The following is a 19,502-nucleotide window of genomic DNA, read 5'->3' on the forward strand; positions in this document are numbered from 1 at the left end:
TTTATTTTTTGCTTGCTTTTTAATATTTCCCCCAGTTAACAGTATATTTTATTTAATTTTAGGACATCTTAGTTCTTCTTCAATATATCCTGTTTGTCGTGCACCGTATCTTCTAGCTACTTCATGCTCTGATGGAAAAGTTCGGTTCTGGAGATGCAGAGTTACCACTGAATCATCAGCTTCTTCCATTCCAGAACACAGGACACATGGTGATGTTACATATGTATGGGAAGAATGGCCATTGCTGATTGAGGATGGACTTCTTAGTAGTAGTGCTATTAGTGTTCCAGGAAGGCCAACTGAAGTTAGCTGTGCACACACAAACAGATTAGCAGTAGCATACAAACAGGTAACATCTAAAAATAGTCATCTTTCTCAGGATTTTATAATGCACGTTAGTATTTTTGAATGTGAATCTACAGGGGGTTCTTCTTGGATTCTAGAACAGACACTTCATTTAGATGCGATAGGCACCGTGCTAGACTCTGGTGTTAGTATTGATAGTAATTTAGTGGCATATAACCAACAAGACATTTCTCTGTCTCATGGTGGGAATATTGTGCCCAGCACTAAGCACTTGGTGCACTTAGACTGGATGTCTAGGGAAGACGGTTCACATATTCTAACAGTGGGAATTGGATCAAAACTTTATATGTTTGGTCAGCTGTCTGGCAAACTGCAAGAACAAAATGGTAAGGAGATTGTAGCGATCTCCCATAGCGGCAGTACTAAGGCTACAACCCTTTCTAGGTTTGTTCTGCTGCGTTGTGTTGACTTGGTTTCATCAGTAGAGGGGTCACCTCCTTTTCCAGTCTCCTTGTCTTGGGTGCGTGATGGCATTCTTGTAGTTGGAATGGATTGTGAAATGCACGTTTATTCCCAGTGGCAATCTCCTTCCAAGCAGGAGCTAGTTAGTACAGATTCCTACAGTGGAAGTACGCCCTGTATAACTAGCTTAATGAAACAAAGCCAGTCAGCTGCTTCAGGTCTGCTTCCACCAAAGCGAACCCTGACCAGATCTATGACCAGCCTTGCACAGAAACTTAGTGGGAAAAGATCTGCCTGTGATCTGTCTGTGGAAATGGAAGATTCCGGTCTCTTTGAAGCAGCTCATACATTATCTCCCACTTTACCTCAGTATCATCCGTATCAACTGTTGGAACTCATGGATCTTGGTAAAGTACGTAGAGCAAAAGCCATTCTGTCCCACCTGGTGAAGTGCATTGCTGGAGAAGTTGTTGCTATAAATGAATCTGAAACTAATCATGATAAGAGGCTCAGATCTCTGACCATCAGTGCTAGTGGAAGTACTGCAAGAGATCCCAAAACATTCAGCAAAACTGAGACTGCAGACTATATTGAAATAGACTCTGTTCCACCATTGCCTTTGTATGCTCTGCTTGCCGCAGATGATGATTCGTCTCATACCTGTTCAGAGAAGTCTAGTAATCAAAATAGTCAAAATAAAAAGGATATGCCCGATGACAATTATGAAGATCTCTTTCAAAATACTGTTATAAGTACAGATGAACTTGTTACATTTGATGCAGATGAAGACAGTTCAAAACCAAAAGTCATCGATCTTTCTCAGTATAGCCCAACTTACTTTGGACCAGAGCATGCTCAAGTTCTTTCTCGTCACTTGCTTCATTCAAGCTTGCCAGGTCTGACTAGGATGGAGCAAATGTCATTGATGGCCTTGGCAGATACAATTGCTACTACCAGTACAGATATTGGAGAAAGCAGAGACAGAAATCAGGGTAAGCTGTCTCTTCCAAGTTAAATGCAGTACTGTGCTTCACTGCCTTTTGGGGTAGTTTTTCCTATTTTGAAATATTTTTGTGGCTTACGGAAGCATGGGATATTTTTGTTTTATAATATAGCCCTAGACCAAAAATCAACATTGGACTAAATGCGTGGACAGTGTGTGAAGGGCATGTGAAGGATGGGTGTATAGATCACAAGGGTGTAATTGCCCAGGAATTTCTTTGTTTGGGGTCCCTCTCTTCGGAAGCACTCAGCCTGGGCAGTTATTGCTGCTGTACTTTTCAATTAAATTATTTTATAAAATCTGATCTGAGACTGCTGCAAGAAACCTGCCAGGTGTTGAGCCTGAAGAAGGAGGAAGTGCGCCTGAGAATAAGAGTGTGTGCACAACACCATGAATGGGGTGTGAATGCTTGGGCAGCAGCTCGTCCTTTAACAGTTCGTTAAATACTGTGCCATCACAGTGTTTACCATATAACTAAAGTTTCAAGACTTCAGACTTTCATAAAATCAAATTTTGTATTGTTAACTGTTAATGCCAGTTTTAGTCCATCAGTCCATATGCCATAACTTTTTTCTAATTCACTTAAGAGATAAATTCCTTAATGCCCAATGTTTGTTGCACTATGTAGAGAAAATGCAAAGTAAGTTTATGGATTTTTTCTATAACACCGTTCTGTTTCTTGCATTATGAACAAATAACTTCAAAACTTTTCATATTTGAAATTTTCCTCTTTCTCTTTCATTGAAGGGAAGATTTCGGAATTAAGCTATTGTATTTATGAATTTAAAGCGTTAGTAGCCACAGAATTGTAAAGTATTTCTTCTGTTACAACACCCAATAGCTACGTACAGTAGTTTCTTTAAAGTGCATTTAAAAAAATTTAATTCCAGGTGGAGAAACTCTTGACGAGTGCGGTTTAAAATTTTTATTGGCTGTTCGGCTTCACACATTTCTGACAACTTCACTTCCTCCTGCACATAGAGCTCAACTGCTTCACCAAGGTAACTGATGTGCTTTCTTAGATGAGGTGATTTTTAGTGACATAGCTGTGCATGTGATTGCTGTGCTGTTGACATGCCTCTTCAGAATCAATGAGTTACTTTGTTGTTTTTTTTTTTTTTTAAAAAAAGTTCAATATGAATGTATGCCAGAGCAGAAAATGTCTCTTTTTTTTTTTTTATTTTACGTAGAGGTCTTGGAATTGAGGTGATTTTTTTCCTAACAATTTCTTAGTTTTAAATTTTTTCTCTATCTCCAAAAGAAATGGCTTTTCTGCACTTCTAGTACCATGTTGTTCCAATAACCTGCAGCAATAATGCAGTAGAAAATGTAGTATGTATTTACTTAGTTTTTTAATACTTATTTAAAAAAAAAATCTCTTGCCGTTTACTTGGACTTATAATTTTTTTTCATATTTTTACTGTAATTATCCAATGAACTGTTTCAAATGGTTTTCTTTGGTATAGTTTTAAGTAGTTTCAACCTGATATTGCAGATGACTGAATGAGAGGGATTTGATTAGGCCTAATCAAATCTAAAGGACTGTCTGTGATTGCTTCTTTACCCTTTCATTAGTCATCATGACAGTTAATGGTATCTCCGATCTCGTGGCTTGTCACCCCTCAGCTGCATCAGAGATTGCAGTATGCTAGGACTGCCACAACAGAGTACCACTGAGTTAGCTCTCTGATGAAATACTTTTAGTTGAGAGACTTCTGCTGAGCTCAGAAATTGCCAAGAGTAAGAGTGTCTCCAAACCATATGCAGAGGTGCAGCTGAGTGTGCCTCTGTGCAAAGAAGCATCTCCTGATCCTTACTGGAGTTGCAATTACCCATAGCCGCCTACGCTGCTGCTTAGTAATTGCTCTCTTCCTTATGTGATATTTTTTTCTTCCAGTTTTCTTTTGTATCTCTATCCTCAAACCTGTTTTCTGCTGTGATTATCTGAAACTTTGCATTCTCTAATCCAAGTCATACTGAACCCACCTTTCAAAACTTTGAAAAGTTTAATCAATATGTTGCACTCTTATCATGGCTAATCTTAATGCCACCCACTACAAGTATATTTTGAGCTTCAGTCAGTAACTCTGTTCTTTGCAAACTTACATAAAGAGTTTGCAGGTGAAAAAATGTTTTCATCTGTATGAGCTTTCTTTAATATTTGGTATTCAGTACTTACAAATATTTTTAAATTTCTGTTGCCTTATCAGCGATGCACTTACAGATTCAAAGTAAACAATTTGACCTTCTCCCTTTTCCACCCCCTTGACTTCTGGATTATTCTATTAGTGAATCTCTCTCTCTCTTTTTTTTTTTTTTTTAATGGCTCATTATGTAGGCTTATCTACTAGTCATTTTGCCTGGGCATTTCATTCAGTAGCAGAAGAAGAACTACTCAGCATGCTCCCTGCATTGCAGAAAGGAGATCCAACATGGTCAGAACTCAGAGCTATGGGTATAGGATGGTGGGTTCGAAATATCCATAGCCTGCGGAAATGCATAGAAAAGGTAAACTTAGCATTCTGAAACAAAATTACCAAACTCTTTTCAAACAGCTGTCCTCTGGTGTTTACCTTCTGTTTATGTGGTTTTAAATTTTTAGATACGTTCACTGTTTCTGAATGGTTTGTGCTGTATTTTTTTGTACATATGATTCATTGTATGAATATGAACTTTTGCATTTAAGTATTTTTTTTATTATTATCTTAAGCTCCAAATTCCAATGGGAAGTACATTTTGGGCCTTTAGATATTCTATTTTCAAGGTGTCAGTGTACAGTGCTTATTGTGGATGCTCAAGATACAGATTGAACAGATACAGATTGAGTTGGTTTTTATAGCAAAATTAGGAAACAAGTTATGGAGAAAGGTTTCTAAAGAAACCTCTCAGAAGTGGAGTCAACTATGATACTGTACATCTGTCGCAAATTGGTACATTTACATGATAACAAAACCTTCTATTGTTTTGTTTTAGCTTGTTGTTGCTTTTTGGTTTGGTTTTTTTTTTTTTTTTTAAACGTGTATTTTAATCATCACAGATGCGGCAATAAGCCTAACTTCATTATCACTTGTTTTAAGCTCTTGGAAAAGCCAAATGTGTTGAGCTAGAAAATGACATGCACAAGATACTTTGACTACAAAGCACAAAGTGGTAAAATGCATGTCTCTACTTTTATGTTTCAGTCTTCAGCAATTAATCATCACTTTATGAAACTTACCTGCCTTGCATTTAAAAAATTCCAAGTATTCTGGGCCTGCATTTAGGGTTACCTTACATGGGTTACATGGGTCTTGGACTATTCTTGCTGCCACTTACCCCTTCTTCCTTTCCAACCTCCAAAAGTAATCTCCTGTAAACAACTTCTCTCCTGTTGTTACTGGTCCCAGCCTGTTCTTCGAGACTCCATCTGTCCTATCATTACCAGAGGAACTAATAAATTAATTTTGTTATGATTTCAGGAACTGATTTCAGATGTAGGCATTCCCATTTGATCTGCCAAAAAGCTCCTAGAACTGGAAAAGCATTAGCTAAATGATATCAAACAGAAACAAGGGGTTGAAGCTGTGGTATCTTCACATGTTCTTATGTCAGACTCATAATGAGAGGGGGGGATCCTATGTTAAAGATAACTTCCAAGCACTATGGGGCATGGGTTACCAGGAGCAACAGGAATCCCAATTAAAATTTATTTAAATTTTGGTCATTTTTTTTGGTGTCAAACTCTCTTCACAGGTGGCTAAAGCAGCCTTTCAGCGAAACAACGATCCACTTGATGCGGCCATTTTTTACCTTGCAATGAAAAAGAAGGCTGTGATCTGGGGATTATACAGGTAGGAGACATGCAAGCTCTTACATGGAGTTTCATACTATCTGGTATAACTTTGGGAAAAAGGCTAAATGTGGTGGTAATCCAGAAGAAGCACAAATATTACCATTGAAAGCTGAGATTCAGTTTCTAAATTAATCACTACATCAAATGGGTAGTTTTTAAGCTTTTTGTATTTACTGAGGTAATTTTGTTGCTGTTTCTGAATGTAGATGCTCCAAGTTTTAGTCTCAAATCTACTGTAATTTCAATCACTACTTAATTCTGATTTACTTTTGAGGACTACCTGTGTATTGTGTGGAATGACATGGCTATCTTTTAGAAAAGTGTTTGTTATTACAAATATTACCGGAAATGGTAAACTGGTGTTTCATAATATAATGTCCAATATTGCAAAATTTTTAAAAAGTAGTTTGCATTGTCACTTACTCTCAAGAGCTCACCTGGAAAAAATGAGCTTTTCTGTATTTATATCAGGTTGACTGAAAGTACCATCAGTTTTTGTATTTACTGAAGTTTTTGTTATTTTTAAATATGAAGCTGCCTATGCTCCCAGTGTGGTGAGAGCCTCTGCATTTCCTAATGAAAAGATCTGTGTAAAATTCTACTGGCATCTGAAGAAATGAAGAGCCATAATGCATCTAGTAAAATATATAATATTTTTATCAATTATGTTCATATGCAGGTCCCAAAAAGATACTAAAATGACACAGTTTTTTGGAAACAACTTCACTGAAGATAGATGGCGTAAAGCAGCATTAAAGAATGCTTTTTCTTTGCTTGGCAAACAGCGTTTTGAACATTCTGCAGCATTTTTCTTGTTGGCAGGACACTTAAAAGATGCAGTGGAGGTAATAAAATAATGAACTTTTTTCATGTTTAAGACTGTTATATTGTCCGAAACATACAAATATATTTAATGTGACTTGCATTTTGTATTAGTATGACCCCTGAAGATTCTGGTTTGTGCTTTTACCTGCCCCTCCCTCCCTCCCTGTATGACAAATACAAATCCTTGATCTTTACATTTTGATTCTGTTTTAGTTCTCATATTAGTGATCCTAAAAATTCCCATAGTTAATTTCTCCATAATAATATTAAAGAGGCCTAACTACTATTAACTTGCTTTCAGATTTTCTGCTCTGTCATATAGGAAGACAACATAATTTTTTGTTAGGAAGTTCCAGATCTGAAGATGAAGGCTTTTTGGCAGTGGTGTGGGTTGGCCTCTAGAATCCTTTCTCAAAAACAATTATTTCCTGGGTCTGTTTGAATTAAAAAATTGGGAGGAAATTATTCTCTTTGATAATGAAGGATTTGTTCTGTAAAGCTTCATAACCAAAACATCCAGCTTTAAGAGGTGGCATGCGCACACTAACAATGATTTATTGAAGACAAGTGATTTCAAAGATCTAGTGTTCTGTCAGAGTTACACTGACGAAATTGCAAATCAGATATTGCTTGTAATAGTTGGCCGCAGCTATTCTGCATAGTTCCTACTAATTTTTTATGGAATATATACACTTACTTATCTCGGTCTGAACAGATTCATGTCACTTCCTGTCTTGTGATCGTTTTAACCACAGGAGAAATTATAATGATTGGTCTTGTGAATATATTTTCAATTAGGTCTGCCTTGAAAAACTGAATGACATTCAATTGGCTCTTGTAATATCAAGACTTTATGAGTCAGAGTTTGAAGTATCTAGTACCTATAAATCTGTACTACAGAAGAGAGTTTTGGGAAGTGTGTTTCCTGGAAAAGAGAGCTTAGGAAACATGCACTGTGACCCTTTTCTGCGAAGTATGGCATACTGGCTCTTGGAAGATTATAGCAAGGCTCTTGACACTTTGATTAAACATTCTGTTGAAGATGAAGGAGGTAAGAATATGAGTATTTTGCCTGTTAGATTGGTTTTAACTGTTTGTTCTTGTAAGTAGTAGTTTCTTAAAGCATAGTTTGAACAGGACCAGGTACTGCACAGTTGCTCACCACTGCTAGTAAATAGCTTGCTGCAGCAATGTATGTGGGTTTTATAGTAAGTGCGGTGACTGTATTGCTGTTATCCTGTATCCCATTAATGAATACTTTTATTTATCCTTTAAGTATATGAATATCAGGATAATGAGAATGACCCTGAAGTCATGCAACTATTTTTCCAGCAGCAGCTTAAAGATGAAGAGACAAATTAAGTTCATTAATTTGACTCCATCACAACCTAGGAAAAAATTTCTAATTGCAGTTAGATAGCAGAATCTGGAAGACATGGTGTTTTGTAGCTTTCAGTCCTTGGGAAGAATGATTGACCATAGTGATATACTGCAATAGAAAAGATTTTGATATTTACTATGACACAAAAAGGCCCACGTGGTGCCGTAAGTCTCCTAAAGTGATTCTTTTCCCTGTTCGCTTGCTAGCTTTATAGGTCTTCTAAGAATCAGTTGGATTATTTCCTAAAGTTAATGTTCTTGGGGAAGTTAAATGTGTCAAGTCCCTAGTAGTTAGAATGCTGGCTGGTTTGAGTCCTGGCTGCTGAGAGAAGCTTGGTGGAGATAAATGAAGATTCGAATCCCCAGAGTTGAGTAATTAATTTTAAAAACTGACTTCAGTTGAAGTTACACACCTCAGGATAATTTTGAGCAAATGAGGGATATAGTGTTCGGTTGTTTCTGTCTTGGTCAAATCCTCCTCTGTAAAATAATTTTTTAAATGTTACTAATTCTTTAATCAGTTCAATGGCTTGTTTGTGGTGTTTTGCTTTATTGTCTTACTTAAAAGGCAGTCTTTTATGTACCTTGACCTATTATCTGTAGTTAGTTGTGCCATAACTCCTGATAGAGGAAACAGTAAGAATATATCTCACCTAACCCGGACTCTTTGAAAGCTGTATGAATCATCCTATGCTGATGCTTGTATCTTTTCAGGGATTTTCATGTTGTGGTTTTGGACATGAAAATAAAATGTGTAGGTGCTGCACTGCTGTATAATTCATCTACTTGCATGTAATATACTGATATCGATATGTACAAATTCTGTGGATTTCCTAGTTTTATTATAAGTTACATTTTTGTTAAGAGGTAGATGAAATAAAAAATACTAATCCAAAATTTTTAAGATAACTTCATTTTTTTAAGTAAAAATATTTAATATATAACATCTTATTGTCATCTAGTGATGGAGACTTCAGAAATCTAAACTAAACAGGAACGTGTTCTTGTTTGACTGCAGTAAAACTTGCGTGACTGCAAGGAAAAGAAATGACCGCTGTTTTAAATTAATGTCTTACCTGCTCTCCCACTCAAGCTTTTCTTTTTAGTAGTGATTAGGATTGGCAACGTGCTCCCTCCCAAGATACTTGAATGATAAAGGTGCAAAGGAAGGTGAAAAGGAGGGGTGCAATGAAATTAACAATAGAAAGAACATTAAGACCTAATAGCCTTCTGATGAACTTAGAACTTTGCAGATGGATTATTTCATACAGAATGGTAGATTTTCCTTATGATGCAATATCTTTTCAGATGGAGGAGACAGCTCATCAAACTGTAACCCTGCAGTGTTTAACTTCTATAACTACTTAAGAACACATCCTCTCTTGTTGAGACGTCATTTTGGCTCTTCTGATACATCTTCCACACACATTTGCTTAACAGTAGAAAATGGATTAGCTGACAAAATCAACTTAAGTGAAAGACGGCTGTTTTTCACCACTGCATATGCTCATCTGAAAGCTGGTTGTCCTATGTTGGCCTTAGAAGTGTTATCAAAGATGCCTAAAGTTGTCAAGAAGTCGAAGTCATTCTGTAGATCCTCTAGTTTAATAGACACTAGTAAAGGTTTCTCACCGTCTTCTCCAGTTAAAGAATTGGAAACAAAAGACCAGTCTTCCAGTGTTGATTGGTCACAGCCTGTACTGAATGGTCTAGGTTCATCTTCAGATTGTTCATCAGGAAAACATTCAAGTTCAACTCTTTCCTTTGATTGGAGCCAGCCAAGTGTGGTGTTCCAAGACGAGCACTTGAAACTACAGTCAGACAGTGATGAAAGTGATGATAATGATGATTCTTCCCTGGTAATGAAAGAGCTAAAACCTCTGAAGAAAACTGAAAAATTATATGAAACAAGTCCTAGCTACACAGAGTCTTTTAGTATAGTTGACGACAAAGATACTCTAAGTCCATCAGAAGATATAATTTCAGCACAGCTGAAATTTAGAGCATGCCTGAAAATTCTTACTGTAGAGCTCCGTACACTGTCCACTGGTTATGAGGTTGATGGTGGAAAGTTGAGGTATCAGCTCTATCAGTGGCTTGAAAGAGAAGTTGTAGCTCTTCAAAAGACCTGTGACTATAGTGTTGAAGTAGAAGAGATACAGTCAGAAATTAGTGTGATGCCAGAGGAAGCTCCATTACATGAAAACACTAAAGACTTGGCTGACCAGCAAAAAAATATGCTACAGAAAGAAGACTTCCAGAAAAGACGTCAGTGGCTTCTGAAATACCAGTCTCTCCTAAGAATGTTCCTTAGTTACTGTATACTTCACGGCTCTCATGGTGGAGGTTTGGCATCTGTCAGAATGGAATTAATTCTGCTATTGCAGGAATCTCAGCAGGTATGTAGGGTAGCTTAGTTTGTGTTTTCTCTGCTTTGGGTTTGTTGTAGATTTTTTTGAATGTTACCTATTATCGTTGAAGTTTTCCTGTTATAGCATGCACATATTTTATAATAAAAGTAACACTTTTTAATATGTTATGTTTTCTGTAGGTTATGGGGGGTTTGTTGCTTAGAATACCCTTCCCCTCTTTCAAAAGTTCTTCTGTTCCCTTTAGGAAGCTGCACTACCTCTTTACATGTGTGTTTCTTGCTCGTTTTTAGGAGCAGTTAATACAAATACCTTCCAGCCCTCTACCAGAGCAAAGCTCTGTACCTCTCCTGTTTGCTTGCACAGCTAGTGCCAAAACAGTGGTGGCTAACCCGTTGCTACATCTTGGTAACTTAACTCACGATATATTACACGCCATAATAAACCTTGATTCACCACCTCATCCAGATACTCAGAACAATAAGGTGTGTATCTTTTTATAGTTCTGTGGGTTTGTTGTTGTTGTCATTGTCCAGTTTGCTGAAGTCATGAATTGTTTTCTGACAGCATGAAAACTTTCTGATGTGCCTACCCATGACAAGTAATAAAACTGTGGAACATAAATACATTCTGTAGTACTTCACTTGGGCTAAAATTGTGTCCACTGATTATTACTAATCGTTGAGGTGCTGAGCATCTGGTTGAACAAACTGAAGTAGATTGGTCTCTCTCAGGACTGGATATTTGTCCAGGATGACATCTGTTATGGAAAACTTACTACTTTATCAGTTTCACACTTGTCTTCATGGCAGTATGATCACTTTGGTCATGTTAATGGTATACTCTGCGTTTCAGTCCTAGACCTAAGTGAAATTTTGAAGTTAAGAACTCATTGTCAGCAAAGTACAGTAAACTCAGAGTTTTTTGTGAAGCAGTATATATGTTCACAGAGTAAACTATAGTCTGTTTTTTTCAAGTTACATTTCTGTGAGATTTCGTTTGCATTTAAGGGAACAGACAGATAAGTATAATAAACTCATTTTTTTTTTAACTGAACCTTTTTGATAAACAGATTCTCTAGCTCTTTACATAAGTGTGTTTTGTGATACATTAAGAAATATATCAGCTATGATAAAAGTAGTGATCAGTCTGTTACTGAGTAAATTGTGTGTGTGTCTGAGAGGTGCACAAGAATTGATCAAAAACTAAGCTGGATTAGAATTTCCATTCTGATGCAAAGCCTTTGTATTCTGAGCCAGCATATTGCTAGTGTCTTAGGGTATAATCACTTATGACTGTTGTATAGAGGTTTAATATGGTGCTGTTTCTTAATTGAAAACATTGCAGCTGGAGCTGATCTGTGATTATGGGTTGGTGGGGTGAGTGAGTGCTTCCCTATCCTTTTCATTGCAATGTAAATTGATTTATCTGAAATGGATTCTGAAGAGAAAGTGTCTTTGTAAGTGATATTTGCCACTCATCACTGTTCATCTTGAGTGTAATATGTTCTACAAAACTTTGTCTTACAGATATATGTAATGCATACCTTAGCAGCGTCACTCTCTGCTTGCATCTACCAATGTCTTTGTGATGGCCACAGCTACAGGTAAAGATCTATGAAAAGTACTTTTTAGAGAATGGTCAACACATTGTCTCACTATAGTGATGATGTAATAGTGCACCAGAAGGCAATGCTCACACCTGCCTACATCTAGAAAGGGCTATCACTTGAACAGTTTTAAACATAACTTTTTTTTTTTATAAATATAACATCCCACTTTTCTGTTTCACAGCTCATTTCAAGCAAATCAGTTCACTGGAACAGTGTATCAGACAGTACTATTAACTCAGCGCCATTCTCTAAGAACAGCAAGCTTAGAAGAAACAGTGACTCCCAATACATCACCTGCTCAGTGGCCAGGTATCTAGAGTTGATTTGTTTCTTTCCTCTTAAGGAAGACTTAATTGTCTGGATCCACTGCAGGAGCATGCAGCTATGCTCTGGTCTTTCTAGTAGTATTTGTAACAGCTGTGTGGTAAAAATTCAAAAGCTATAAGCTAGTAAATCTGGTTATTCACTAGGTCAGGTTGATTTATATTGCTTTCTCTTGCCAAAAATTGTTAGTGGGGGCTCTAGTAAAGGGCAAGTAAATTGAAAGTAGGGTGAAGTGTTGTCCTGTGCTCTACTTGTTTCTCCTGCAGGCAACAGGTCAGTCTCCCCATTATTATGCTTCCTTACTCTTGAAAAGGACTTGAAAGGCTATCTTAGTTTGTGCACCGTATCAGAATGATTGTAGCTTATGGATGACTTTTGAACTAATTTTCACCTATTGACAGTGAGAAGTTTATAATGAATTATGTTTTGCTGTACCTCTAAAACCCATGTAGAACTTCAGGTAATTCTTAATATGTGCTGGGATCTATACTAATGAAGTTACACTGGTCACATTAGAGGGAGTGTAAGCTATGTAATATATGTCTGTCTGATTTTGTTTACTGCACTTACTTTAATGTAAGTGTAACCAAGAAATGCTTTCGTATTATTGGATTTCTTTTTTGGTAAGAAAACTTCACATGAAAAAATCTTCTGGAGAACCTTCAGCAGTCTTTTGTGTTTGATGCTACCCTATTTTCTTGTCTCTGCAAACTGTTCTGTCACTGAATCTACAGATTTTAGAGAGGAATCGGAACATCATCTGTTTTCCTTTTATTTCAGTAGTTGCAGAGTTAAATTTCTAATGAGTGAGACAAGAGACTGTTAGCAGTTGTGCTTATAGATAACATAACCTTAAACTGAAGTGCGGTAGCTAAATGTTGTGTCATAGAGTTACAGTACCAGGCAGCTGAATTAAAGCTGTCAGTGTTTTATTTAAGATATACCCCAAAACTTTAGTGCTCTTTTGTGATTTTTTTTTTTTCTTATTCTTGAAAAGTTGCTATATATTTGTTTAACTTTTACTCCAAAACATTAAGCTGTTAAAAATAAATAGCATGCCCCTTTCTTCTGGAGTATTCAATTTTCTCTAAGATTTAAAATTTTTCTACACTAGAAGGTACTCAATGTAGGTTTCCAGTCAAAATGACTGTGATAATCCAGAGTATGTTCTCACACACATATATATGCTTTCTCTTTTTTTCTTTTAATAAACAGGAATAACAGCTCTAATACGTCTCTTGAATTCTGCTGGTGAGGAAGCACAGCCAGGTCTCACCGTTTTACTTTGTGAAATTCTAACTGCAGTCTATCTGAGTCTGTTCATCCATGGCCTAGCAACACATTCTAGCAATGAGTTGTATAGAATTATGGCTCATCCACTTAACAATAAAATGTGGTCTGCTGTCTTTGGAGGAGGAGCTCATACGCCCAGCAGAGAACAACTGCAATTAAAGACAAAACCTGGTTAGTTCTATTGTTTTACTTATATTTGTCTTTGGGAGTTTAAGAAAGCTGTGTCACTACTGAATACTTCAGAGTAATTGCTTTAAGTAGTTCTGGTTTGCTAAGAGTTCCATATGTTTTTAAGTCTGCAAAGAAAAGCAAGGATCTAAAATTATTAGCATTGATATTGTGTAAAAGAGAGTATGAAGTAGAAGTGATTGTTATTGAAATGAGGTTTCCAAGTAGCACAACTGCTGTAATGTGAGGGGGTTAAGTTAATCTTAAAAAATTTTCAGTACTATTACAGCCTAGTTTTTAATGTTCATTTAAAGCTTTCCAGTTCTCTTCCGTAATATATTCCCATTTTACAAATACAGTATGTTTTCTCTCTTTGGCAGGTAGGCACTTCCCAATGCCTAGCCCACATCAAGTAGTAGTGTTCTCCATGGAATGCGTGGGGTTTTCCAAATCCCTTACCACCTTCAGTACTCATAGTCCTACCAAATCTTCAGGCAAGATACTAGATTTAGTCCTAGGCCTCTACATGCAGTTTGCTATGTGTGATTTCTTTTTTTTTTTTTTTTTTTTTGCATATGTAGAAAGACAGAAAAACTTCTGTTTGCAAGCCATGACATCAAAATTTAAAGTGAAGTTTTTTAACTAAAGCAGTAGTTGATTTGGGCCTTTTTAAAAAAGAAAATTGGCAGTGCTGTTGTATTCTTACTACACTTCATTTGAAATCAGTGTTAATTATAAAATGACTTTGACCATGGTTTGAAAGGATCAGAAGTGTTTCATATCTTTGGAGAGCTGCTTGTTTTGCTTTTTGAATATAAGCATTATTATGCATGTGGATTTCTAAGTGTTTATTCTAGAAATTACAAAGAAAAGGTGTCCCGTTCAATTTTGATAGTCTAAGAACCCTTTAGGAAAGCAATCAACCTCCAGGTTTTAAATTCAGATTATTATAAATTATCCAGAGGTCCAGAATGAATTCTGTAATGCTTTCCTTTTTGGTACAGATTTGTGCTTCATAATTTACTTGGGCTTTCATAAAACCAAGAGCAACAATCCTACAGACTATCTGATTTTTTTAAAGGAATATTTTGTAGATATAGATTTACCTGAACTATGTTGACTTTGTACGTCACTCCTGAATATATATGTATAAAGTATAATTTAAACTACATAATTTTTGTTATTATATTGTTGTCATTGATATTAGATGTATATTACATAAAAATCTCCTACTTTGTCCATTTAAGGAAAACTGGAAATGTAGTCTGTTTAAATGCAGACTTTGTCAGACATTTAGAAAAGGATTTTCAGAGTAGAGGTCTTTAATCATAAGTGAGTTCTTATTGTAGATCTGATCAGTTTTCTCTGTGGTATTGAAAAAATATTTTCATTATCATTTTGTTAAGGTAAATATATTTGCCATATCATAACTGTTGGAAGGCATAACTGGCTTTTGTTGGCATTCTAAGATTCCTCTAGGTGTTGGTAACTGTGTACTGATATGTGTTAATGCTGCTACTACTGTTTTAAAATGATAGGATAATTTGGTTTTACAGAGAAACGTATTCTGAAATGTACACTAAATGCCTGTCTACTGCATGTTTTCCTTAAAAATGGATGCTGGCTGTCTGATCGCAGGATTAGTAAAACTGTTGCTGGAAGAATCAAGAAGCTGAAACTGAAAATGTAAGGGAAGAAGGAACCTCTTTAAATACTAATGTGTAGAGAAAACACAACACTGGAAAAGGGGCCTAGGGGGGTTGTGGATTCTCCATATTTGGAGTTATTCAAAACTTGAACAAACTAGGCCATCACCTCTGTCTGCCCTGTTCTGAACATAGGTTGGACGAGGTCCCCTCCAACCTACGTAATTCTAGGATTCTCCAAGATTATTATTTTTTTAACATGTGTTTATATAGAGCAAATTTAGGGGAAAGAATTTTGGAGGAACATCTTTCTCTGTCACTTGAAATTTAAAAAAAAAAAAAAGGGCGGGAATAGATCCCCAGTGAAGCAGAGAGATCAGATTAACATCAGCTATTTTTTTGTGCCGTTACTGTCACCTCTTATTTTTTCTTCTGACACCCAGAAACGAACATTGAGAAGTGACTGCAACACTTGTTCCAGTCAACTGTAGCACGTTCTTCCATAATATGATTTTGACTTTGTATAGCTTCCCATTTTGTTATGCTTAACTAGACTCTTTTTTTCTTAAGTTTATTTTTAGATTTTTCTGAAATATTTCCACTCTCAAATGGAGATCAAAACCCAAAAGTTCTTAACACTAAAAACTCTAATATGACATTATGTCCTGCATGTTGTCTTCTCCTTGCCATCCCCCCCCCCCCCCCCCCCCTCAAATTCTTTAGGACTTTACCTGAATGTGGATGTTGATCTCCAAATTCGAACTTGTTTTAAGAGATTATAGTACTACGTACTGTGCTGGCCAATAAAGTTACGTGATTTCGCTTTCTGCTCTCTGCTTTGGTTGACGAGCATAGAATAGCTTTGGATATAAAATTTCTATTAAATTATAATCTTTCCTTTAGACACAAACTAAAAAACAGGAATCAAAAAGTAGTTCCTGGTTGTCTTGTAAAATCCTGACTTCTGTTAGGAATTAGTTTGTATGAAAAACTATTGGTTTCTTGCCTCTTTCACAGTAAAGATCAGACGAAGCATAGCAGTTTGAATGCTTTAGAGCTGCCTGGCAGGTTATACTTTCCAGACGTGTTTCTTGTTTTTGCAGTTGCCACAAATGATTTTGACAAATTGGGTTAGCATTTGAGAATTTACATTATGTCTTAAAGTTGTAGATATTTTTTGTTTTCAAAGAGGCAACCAGCATCTGAAAAATAACCCTATTGTTGATTACAGTTGATCTCTTCAGAATCATGTTTACCATGTATTTCTCTTCAAAACTGCCTCAGAAAGCTGTTTTGTAACTTAAGTCTGTATAGAGGTGGTAAGTTTTCTATAATCCAGAGGGTTCTTAAGGAAAAGTTTGAATCTTGCTTTAGCAGTTAGAAATCCATAACCTGATTTCATATATTCAGTTATTACATGCTATAAGAGTAAATGAAATGCAAAACTACTTCTAAAACTTGAGTATTTTATAAGTATACTTCATAGACTCAAAGTTGTCATTTTGGGTTTCAGATGTAGAAATCAGAAATCTGATAATACCTGACTATTAATAGTCTTAAGATGAGTTATTTTTCTCCACTGATTGTTGTACCTTTGCAAGCAATTAAATAAGTTTTAACGCAAATATTATTTCTGAGTACTGTCCTAGTTGTACTTCGATAGGGAGAAATTATAAACTGTCTTACTGTGATGAGTTTTGCCTGACATGACAGAGGTTTTGAGAAACAGATGCCTTAATAATGAGGATGTGCACATAAAATTTATCTGTGCTGTAAGTCTTATGCATGTATTTCTCATTAGATCCTCTGAATTCATTTTGTAGCTTTCACTTGCTCTCCACAAATCATTATTCATGACCTCCTAGAAAACATACTGCCATTACAGATTATATAAATGTCTGACTTAGAGTAATGGAGCATCTAAGCAGAAGATTAATTTAGTGTTTAGCCAAGTTTTGTTTAGAAAATTGTAAAGAAAAAACAAAACCTTAGAATGCTTGCATTTATCTGCTTGCTGTACCTACTGTGAGGTACATTTCATGCAGAATCTGAAACAAAACAACAAAAACTGAACTTGCATTAGTAGTGCTGCAGACTAGAAACTCTCTGCTTCAGACTATATCCAACAGTACTATATATCTGCTACTCAGTTTCACCAGCAAATCAGAAACAACAGTAAAAAGGCTTAATTTTTAGACTTAATCCTCAGGAATGACTTTTAATCTCAGAACAGTTAAAAGGATACAGATTCCTCAAGTTTTAAAGCCTTCCATCTTGTGTAAGGACCTAATGACAGCCATGCCAAACTGCTCCTTCTTAATGCAAATTCTCTGCAATGTTATTAGTAATGGAAACTTTGACATCAATGTGAGAATAACTGTCTTTAATTCCAGCTCAGAATTAGAGATTGCACTTTTTTTTTTGTACTTTGGAGTACTGAGTACTTCATTACTTGTGTGGCCTTTCTATTCTACAGTACAGTCTTTGTCTTCTCACTATTACTGTCTTATTCTTGGCTAAGTCAGCCATTAAAACAGATTAGAAGTTTTACTTGAAGTATTTGCACTGTGAATGATGGAGTAATTTTGGCTCAGTAGAAGAACCCTTACATGGTCAGAACAGGAAACGTCAACAAAGTTTGTGTATGCCAAGTGTTTTGTTGTGCTTATCTAATTTTTTGAGAGGTTTCCATTCACCATTTGTTGAAATGCCCACAATGTATATAATGTCTTCAGAAACACCTGAGAGTTTAATATATACTTGCTTTGAGCTTTCCAGTGAATCACTACTCATTAAATGGTGCATAAATACTACAAAGAATTTACAGTCTTGTGTACATATAGTAATAAAATTGCAGCTTATGGAACTTAATTGCAGTTGCTACTGTTGAGTGCTAATTCATTAAATTCATCACGTTGGCATATGGGCTATTGCCCATGAGTAAGCAAAATACTGTGGTGAATGTCAGGATTTGTAACCTTGCAAAATGCAGATTCTTTTCAGGTTTGAGGCTGAAATGCCTGGTGTTGTAGACTTTCACCAGGCTGCTGTTCTAGTTGACTCATAGCTTTCCAAAGAATTACAAAAATCTGTGTAGAGCTTTACACTTCCTAAAATGTTTTGAGGTCATTCAAAATCGGTTTTTCTTTGTCATGTCTCTGTCATTCCACTCTGTTTGGGCTTCAGCAGTGCTGATACTTGTTGATGCCTGCAATCAAGGATGATGCTTTTGTAAGAGGACTTCATCATTTTATCTCTTCATGAAGACTTGCATTTTTCATAGGGTGTTGGGGTGTCGATGTTTCATATCTGCACGCAGTCTTCAATAAAACACAGTAACTCTGACTTGCATTTTAGGTTTTTGGGAAACTGAAAGAGATCAACCCCTTAGCTCTTCCTAGGAAGGTGGAAGGGAGGTGGTGTGGGTAACAGGTCTCTTGAATATCATTGCATGTGTTAGATGTTGGAAGAAACAGAAGCATTTTCCTTGTCCAAAATATTCCAATATTCTTGGAAAATAACATAAATTTTACATTTGTCTTATAAGTAAAATGGAATCGGATTTAAATGTTTTAAATGCAAAAAAAAAAATCAAAGTGTTTTAACTAGAAATATATGAGAAACTTGAAAGTGAATATAATTGGAGATCTGAAATCCCGAATGACAGTCAGATTTTTAACGAATCTGTTAATTTATTTAAAGACTTTTTTTAGAATGCAAAAGAGAAATTGGCATTAGTAGTATGTATTTCAAACCACTTAGATGGTTGTACTTTAATTTTCCTTAAATATTATTTGGGTTTTTTCCCTGAATGGCTAGCCTGCATTATTCTTAAAAATACAAAGAACGATCTAATAGAATGGTGGAAAAAGTACTGTTTTAAAGTAAAGCATTTGCTTTTTGAATTCTGCTTAGAATAACAACCTGCAGGTATATACTTGCTTATTTCTGTATCATGCAACATTTGTTCCTTATTTTATGCATAGTGACTTTTGGTTTTTAAGCAATTGCTAAAAATTCATAGTGATGCATGTGCATGCTTTTTCTTAGCTGCTGAGCTTTAAATAATGAAATGAAAATGCATTGTACTGCAGCTATTATATTTGTGACTTTTAGTACAGGTAAGTGGATTTCAAATAATATCTCTAACAGGAAAATAAAACTATGATATGGTATAGTAGTTCAACACAGACTGTTAAAATATCCCTGTTTCAAGATGAAAGATGAGATGCTGTCTTCAGCTTTTATTAGATTCTGCATATAAATTATTTTATAGCTTAGC

General features: G+C 35.9%; 1 protein-coding gene across 1 annotated transcript in view; it reads left to right on the plus strand.

Annotated features, from left to right (window-relative positions):
* DMXL1 (Dmx like 1) overlaps nt 1-19,502 on the plus strand; it is an 81,979-nt gene that overhangs the window by 38,346 nt on the left and 24,131 nt on the right. Inside the window, exons 18-29 of the mRNA XM_082497087.1 lie at nt 63-1,760; nt 2,662-2,772; nt 4,110-4,279; nt 5,504-5,601; nt 6,283-6,448; nt 7,227-7,479; nt 9,123-10,207; nt 10,471-10,662; nt 11,707-11,783; nt 11,971-12,098; nt 13,329-13,577; nt 13,955-14,068. Coding sequence (XP_082353213.1) covers nt 63-1,760; nt 2,662-2,772; nt 4,110-4,279; nt 5,504-5,601; nt 6,283-6,448; nt 7,227-7,479; nt 9,123-10,207; nt 10,471-10,662; nt 11,707-11,783; nt 11,971-12,098; nt 13,329-13,577; nt 13,955-14,068 — 4,341 coding nt within the window. The remainder of the gene's footprint in view (nt 1-62; nt 1,761-2,661; nt 2,773-4,109; nt 4,280-5,503; nt 5,602-6,282; nt 6,449-7,226; nt 7,480-9,122; nt 10,208-10,470; nt 10,663-11,706; nt 11,784-11,970; nt 12,099-13,328; nt 13,578-13,954; nt 14,069-19,502) is intronic.

The sequence above is a fragment of the Vanellus vanellus genome (genome assembly GCF_965231255.1).
Source record: "Vanellus vanellus genome assembly, chromosome: Z".
NCBI lineage: Eukaryota > Metazoa > Chordata > Aves > Charadriiformes > Charadriidae > Vanellus > Vanellus vanellus.